General features: G+C 44.5%; 1 protein-coding gene across 1 annotated transcript in view; it reads left to right on the forward strand.

The window, feature by feature from the left end:
* Window positions 1-7,500, forward strand: part of LOC134459383 (low-density lipoprotein receptor-related protein 1B-like) — a 628,069-nt gene that overhangs the window by 151,564 nt on the left and 469,005 nt on the right. Inside the window, exon 12 of the mRNA XM_063211727.1 lies at window positions 1,681-1,861. Coding sequence (XP_063067797.1) covers window positions 1,681-1,861 — 181 coding nt within the window. The remainder of the gene's footprint in view (window positions 1-1,680; window positions 1,862-7,500) is intronic.

Here is a 7,500-nt window from a genome sequence, read left to right on the forward strand (position 1 = left end):
GCTTATTACCTCTTTGGTCTATAATTCTGTTATTTTGTGAAAGGCACACAGGTGGCTGGAAGCTCAAGCAGTCTTCAGTCTGTTCATTTAAGTTTGTTGGGTGCTCTTGGATATCGGGGATCAGTTCATGTAGAGAGAAGAGTTCATCCAGGCACTCCAAAATAAGGTGTCCAAACGGGAAGTTACATTAAAAAGCCTTTAATGGTACTGGGCTGGGGTTACATTAAAAAGCTGACATGTTTCGACCTCACCAGGTCTTCATCAGGGCTAGGTTCTGTTATTTTGTGCTTGATTGTTTCTTTTAATTTCTTTTCTCTGCTCCCTATCAAATTGTAAAGCACTTTGTCATTTGCTTGTTTTTGAAAATGGCTGCAAAAATTGTTTTACTTACTTACTTGCTTACATACTTACTAGCTTACTTACTTACTTTTCTTTCTTCTCTGGGTTTGCCTATCCTCCATTTTGGACCGTATCAGTAGAATGTGAGAGCGAACGAGCGATAAGGCTCATTAATATCCCCGGCGAAGCAGGAACTGTAAATCTTGAAATACTGCTGGTGGTGGCATGCCTTCGTCCTGTCTCCCCGTAGTAATGAATCTCTGGCTAGTTTGTCATGGGTTTTGATTTATAATGGAATGATGTGCCCAAATTGGGTCAACCTTTGATGCCCAAAATCTGTTTGTAAGCAACATTGTTTGCATGGCAGGAGAGTCTTGTTTTATGCCTACAGTATATCAGCCAGGGCTGGACTGGGGGAGAAATAGGACCCGGGCACTTTTGGCTTAAAGGGCCCCCTCATAATTAGTGACACAGAACTGACTCACCGGTGAGCCCTGCACCCTCGTGGACCCCTATTTTCAGAAATGTACCGGGAAATGCCCGCTATGCCAGATGACCAATCCAGCCCTGGTATCTGCCTATTCTCCATGATGAATCTGCCAGGGAAGGGGATGCTTTGTGAAGCGTCATGGGCCCAAATTATGTTAGCAAGGACTTGGGGGGACAGTGATCGATCACGCTGACACCATGGTGATGAAATGCTGTGGATACTGTAAGAACGGTTTTGTTTTTGTGTATGAGTGTGTTTTTTTCTTGCATGACTACCTTTTCTTTTACCGTAACTTGACTAAGATCCTTCACCTACTACATGTATGTGCAATACGAACAGGCAGTGTAAGGGCCATTTAAAAAATATATATATATGATAAAACGTAACATTATGCTATCTGAGCAGCACTTGCACATTTAGTTGCTTTTAAGCTTTTAAGTAAATGTCTTGTCAATTTGTAAATAGACTATTAGACTAATAGACTTCCTCATCTTTTATTAAGACAGTTAGTCAAAGAAAGCCACAAGGACTATTTAAAATTGTTTGAAACTTGATGCAACAAGCAGATCAACAGCCAATTCACTGCAAGTTACTCTTAGATCTCTCTATTTGGCATTATATCCTTGAATTCATGCCTTCTTGAATCATTGGCAATAACATTTACTGGAACACTTGTGCTATTTTACCTTCTCTTTGCTCAGACCTGTTCAAGGTGGAAGCAGGTTCGCACACTGAATAAGACACTAAGAACACAAAGAGTTTTTTTTTCTTTCTCAGAGCAGAGTAGAGCAGACGTTTCAGGTGTCTGCCATCATCAGTGCTCTCTGTGGTCACCTCCTCTCTTTGCTCAGACCTGGACAATGTGGAAGGCATTTCGGTGGACTGGATCGGGAACAACCTGTACTGGACCAATGACGGCTATAGGAAGACCATCAGTGTGGCTCGGCTTGAGAAGGCCGCCCAGACCAGGAAGACTCTTCTGGAGGGGGACATGAGCCATCCCAGAGCTATCGTAGTGGATCCACTCAACAGGTACAGTACGCCCGTTTTTTGTTCATTTATTTATTTATTTTTAGATGCGTCCTACCATCTCTTTAAGAGGGTATGTCCGTCCATCCGTCTGTCTGTCTCTCCGTCCGTCTGTCCATCCGTCTGAAACGCATTCTTTAAAATCGGCCAAAAGATGATACCCGCCGCCATTTTTTGCGTTAGTCTCTTCATATTTGTGTTTTGGATGCATCTTTGTCTGCCTGTCAGACTTGTTAATTACACATCTAATAACATGGCATCATACAAGTACAGTGATTTCGAAAACATTCAAATTTTTCACCATAGTGTTTGTGCACTATACCTTTGCATGTTGACACTGTGCTCCACAACGCCATGTGACAGGTTGGCTTTAGTGATGGATTCGGTCTGGGCTCAGTTTTGCAACATTTTTGCCATTTCCCTTGCTTGTTTCACCGTTCTTGGCAAAAGTAAAGCAGCAGACACATTGCTTTGCAAACAGGTTAGGATTGAGCATGGTACAGAAGGGCATTTTTGCGTTAAAGGCCAACTTCCGATAAAACACAGTTTTACTCCTTTTGAAGATCGGACGGTCACCCCAAGTTAAACTCACTTGCAAGGCTCTCATAGCAGTGCGTCACCTTGCCTGGCTGTGTTTCCCGGTGTTTCCCAATTGACATAAATAATGCAGAGAAACGAGCGAATCACGAAAGCCTTTCTGTGTTTCGTCACGTCGAAAGAAGGCGTTGCTCACAAAGGTTTATGTCGACCCATTTTTCTAAAAACATGTCGAGTAATTTTTTTCTGCTTGTTTTCAATACAAGCAACGTCTGGTGGCCCGAAATCTAGCTTAGCTTAGCTATCAGCTGGTTGCTACTCTCAGGTACACACACAGCACAAAGCCTCATCCATACAGCAAGCCCACTCTGGTTGCTCCGTGCCTGCAGCTCGCCTAGGGGTCGCTGTCGAAAGAGCACAGCCCTGAATGGAGCATGCACGCCTCCGTTGGCGCCCCTATAGTGCAGTACCACCCGGAGAAGTGGCGACTCTGCTTCCCATTACATTCTCTCCAAGAACAGGAGGACTGAGCCAATCAGAGACGCGTTTCCATGAGAGCAGGAGGAGTGAGCCAATCAGAGACGCATTTCCACGAGAAACACGGAACACCCTCTCGTTTCTCCACAAGCCACCTCTCTAGCTTGCAAAAACGGCTTGAAACAAAGCAACCAGAACGTTTTTTAACACAGGACCAACGCGTAACACATTCAATAACAATGGGGAACACAGCAATATTAATCAAATGACGTTGAGAGGCCATCTTTAAGCAACAGAAATTGGCAGGAAAACTGTGCGAACCTGCTCACGTGACAAAAATACTTTCCCGTGGCGTTGAGGACCACGACTTTACAAAGGCATTGCACCACAATGCAGAATGCACTGGTGTGAAATAAATGCGCCTTTACATGATGCCAGTCTGCATCTACGTAATGTCTTTGATGTCTAACTTTTCAAACAGAGCAACCAATGGAGGAGTACGAGCGTCACCTTGTACTCTGTGTCCATAAGCTTGAAAGTGTTTTTTTTCATAAACATTTACAAAGTCTGAGCATGAAAAAATGTTGAAAATGAACAACTGAAAACGGTAGAAAGCAGACATTCACACCAGTGAGTAGCAGTTGATTAGTAGACAGAATGGGTAAAAGGACTCACTGAAATCCTATTAACATCTAGCCAGGCCACGCCCTCCTAGTGACGCAACACCTTCAGTGTTGCTTCTAGTCAGGCCAAGAGCAATGTAAATATTGTTTCTGATCTCCCGAAAAATCGGGAACTCCACCCACTTTGTCGGACACCAGTCAACCAGTAGCAAACCTAGGGAGGCGGGTCAACCATGCCATTTGGGAAACATTAATTGTTGTGCTCTTGGTCAGACCAAGTCTCAAAGAGATTTGAAAGTCGATGATAATCAGGCCAATTAGCCTCCCCCCTCGATGTTAAGTCATTTGCATGGTGTAATTGTGCTGTGCTATTACATGTAACATGAACAATTCCCCCTTTTTGTATTGTACACTTTGCAATCCCAGAATCAACCAGGCAATTATTTAGCAAAAGGAAGCAGGCAGGGAGTTTTGCTCTGATGATTGCAGAAAGTCTGTTTCTGTCCATGGAGGCCTGACATGGTGAACTTGAATGGTATTCATCAATCAAGGACAAGAAAAAAAAAAACATATCTAATCCTTTCTGAAAGTTCTTGGGAGGCGTTGGGTTTATTTTTAGCGAGAGGCTGCATTCTCCATTATAAAACTGTTTTATGTTTGGGATGGGAGTCTGTTCTGAATGTCCAAAGCTATCATGCAGCCTGACACTCCATTGCCCTTCGGACAAAGTATCCATTTGAAGCAGGGAAAGGAGAAAGTGTGTGTGTGTGTGTGTGTGTGTGTGTGTGTGTGTGTGTGTGTGTGTGTGTGTGTGTGTGTGTGTGTGTGTGTGTGCGTGTGTATGTGTGTTTGTGTGTGTGCACGTGCGTGTGTGTGTGTCTATGCGCACGTGTGTGCGTGCCTGTGTGTGTGTGTGTTTCTGTGTGTGTGTGTGTGTGTGTGTGTGTGTGTGTGTGTGTGTGTGTGTGTGCGTGCGTGTGTCTATGCGTGCGTGCCTGTGTGCGTGTTTGTGTGTGTGTGCGTGTGTGTGTGTGTGTGTGTGTGTGTGTGTGTGTGTGTGTGTGTGTGTGTGTGTGTGTGTGTGTGTGTGTGTGTGTGTCTCTGTGTGTGTGTGTGCACATTTGAAGAAGCAGAGCATTTGCAAAGTTTCAGCAAGCACCTTCGGGCTCAGGACATTGAACTAGAAAATCTTTCACTTTGGTGTCCGGAGTTGCACTAAAAGCATCCTTATGTAATTCCCATCATAACTTTCTGCTTTCTTTCATGGCAGATGGTAGGTGGCCTTGAGGGCACCAAAGGTGGGCCTTGAAAAGGCAGACACTGGAGCAGATATTTGGGTCAAAATCAGACAAAATAGACATCAAACACACACATGTGCTTCCGAAACAAAGCACAGCGGAGAGAGAGTGTCATTGGGAGAATGTCATTCTGCATCGTGCACGCACAAGACCTTTGTTAGCACAAAACAAACACAAAGGCAAGGCACGGCATTTTTTTCTAAAGCACATTTCATAGAGAGTAATTCAATGTGCTGTACAGTTATAAAAAGATACAAAAAGTCAGAAAACAAGAGAGAAAACAAAAGCATAAAAGCATAAAAACAATAGCAACGCAAGGCGTGCGATGAAAGATAATAAAAGCACAAGGTAAGGTAAATGAAAACAAGATAAAAGAGCAGAAAATAGAAAAAATAGGTCTCGCATAGGTCTTGCATATGGTTTTCGCTAAGAGGTTTTGCATATGCATGGGGCCATCCATTGCACCTGGTCTTTGGCAGCTCAAGGCCATGTTTGGCACGGTGTTGAACCGAGAGGAAAGGCGTTCGCTACAAGGTGATGACAGTGGTACTCTGCTCCTCTGTGTGTCAGCTTGAGGCCTTGTATGTGTGTGTGTGTGTGTGTGTGGGGGGAGAGAGAGAGAGAGAGAGAGAGAGAGAGAGAGAGAGAGAGAGAGAGAGAGAGAGAGAGAGAGAGAGAGAGAGAGAGAGAGAGAGAGAGAGAATGAGTCTGCACGTACGCGCGCATGTGAGTCTGTGTGCGTGCGTGCGTGCGTGCGTGTGTGTGTGCGTGCGTGCGTGCGTGTGTGTGTGCACACGTGAGGGTCAGTATGTGGCTTTTAGGGCACAGTGTGGTCGACAGGGTTAGACAAATGTATGCGAATGCCATTATGATTTTGACAGTAATGGCTTCTTTGTAACTGCGTATCTGGGGTGTGAGTGTGTGTGTTTTGTCATTGACTGTCTGTTCGTATCACTGTGTCACTGTATGTGTGTGTGTGTGTGTGTGTGTGTGTGTGTGTGTGTGTGTGTGTGTGTGTGTGTGTGTGTGTGTGTGTGTGTGAGAGAGAGAGATTCAGTGTGTGTGTGTGTGTGTGTGTGTGTGTGTGTGTGTGTGTGTGTGTGTGTGTGTGTGTGTGTGTGTGTGTGTGTGTGTGTGTGTGTGTGTGTGTGTCTGAGAGAGAGAGAGAGAGAGAGAGAGAGAGAGAGAGAGAGAGAGAGAGAGAGAGAGAGAGAGAGAGAGAGAGATAGAAAGTGTGTGTGTGTGTGTATGAGGGTCATTGTCTGTATGGCAGCATGTTATTCTCTGTGTGTGCATGCATGTGCGTGCATGTGTGTGCAAGTGTTATCTGTCTAATGGACCTGTGTGGCTTTAAGAGCAGGAGGAGTTGAAGGGAGGGACAGGGACAGAAGCAAAGCACGAGGTGTGAAGTCAAGACTCTAATGCCCTAAGTAGCAGCTCTTGCACTTTTTATGAAGCAGGAGCTTCTGATATAAGTAGCTTAAATAGAAAAAAAAGAGAAATTGCTCAACGGTGCCCCTGAGTGATTTCCTCAGCAGTTCTTCTTAGCAACATCTCCAATATGCCAAGTTGCCGTGGTTTATTTTATCTGTTGTGAAGCCATTGCTACTGCATGTGTGATTGGAATTATTCAATCGAAGAGATACAGGGCAAGGAAATACAGAAATTGAGCATTTTATCAGTGTTTATCATGTTTCACCAGAAAAGATGCACTTTAAGAGTTTTTTAAGCAATACTGTGTTATTTTTTTGGAATGATGGCCAATTTTGTATGTATATAATTGTATTGTATGTCTTTGAATTATCATGATTATCATGTATGTTAAGTAAGGGTTAACGTTCGGTGAGAAGGTCGCTACCGTGGAATAGCAGCACGACAGAGAGAATCTTTAGACCCCGACGCGGAGCGGAGGGGTCTTGTTCTCTCTGAAGTGCTGCTATTCCACAAAGCGACCGACTCGCCGAAAGTTAACCCGCTTATTATATGGATATACTTAAATGATTCACACATGGCGGGGAAATTTCTTTAGGCCTATTTAATGTTAAGATTGTTGCTGCGCAAAACAAAACAGTGCCGTTGTGGAACACCGCTAGGCAACAGCTAGGTAGCCAGGACAACAGGTGTAGTCTATCACAGCAGCTGATTAGAGTCTTGTTGAAAAGTCGCTTTAGCAGTGAAAAGTCTTGTTGCCATTGACAGCGGTCTGTTATAGACCAACCCGTCCGTTATCGAAAATTATTATATGGTGTGACGTCATCGGTCGAATGCTCCATTCATTTCAACGGGGCTCCCCAACGTTCGCACGTCTGTTATTTTTCGATAACGGACGGGTTGGTCTATAACAGACCGCTGTCAATGGCAACAAGACTTTTCACTGCTAAAGCGACTTTTCAACAAGACTCTAATCAGCTGCTGTGATAGACAACACCTGTTGTCCTGGCTACCTAGCTGTTGCCTAGCGGTGTTCCACAACGGCACTGTTTTGTTTTGCGCAGCAACAATCTTAACATTAAATAGGCCTAAAGAAATGTCCCCGCCATGTTTGAATCATTTAAGTATATCCATATAATAAGCGGGTTAACTTTCGGCGAGTCGGTCGCTTTGTGGAATAGCAGCACTTCAGAGAGAACAAGACCCCTCCGCTCCGCGTCGGGGTCTAAGATTCTCTCTGTCGTGCTGCTATTCCACGGTAGCGACCTTCTCGCCG

Source organism: Engraulis encrasicolus, chromosome 12 (genome assembly GCF_034702125.1).
Source record: "Engraulis encrasicolus isolate BLACKSEA-1 chromosome 12, IST_EnEncr_1.0, whole genome shotgun sequence".
NCBI lineage: Eukaryota > Metazoa > Chordata > Actinopteri > Clupeiformes > Engraulidae > Engraulis > Engraulis encrasicolus.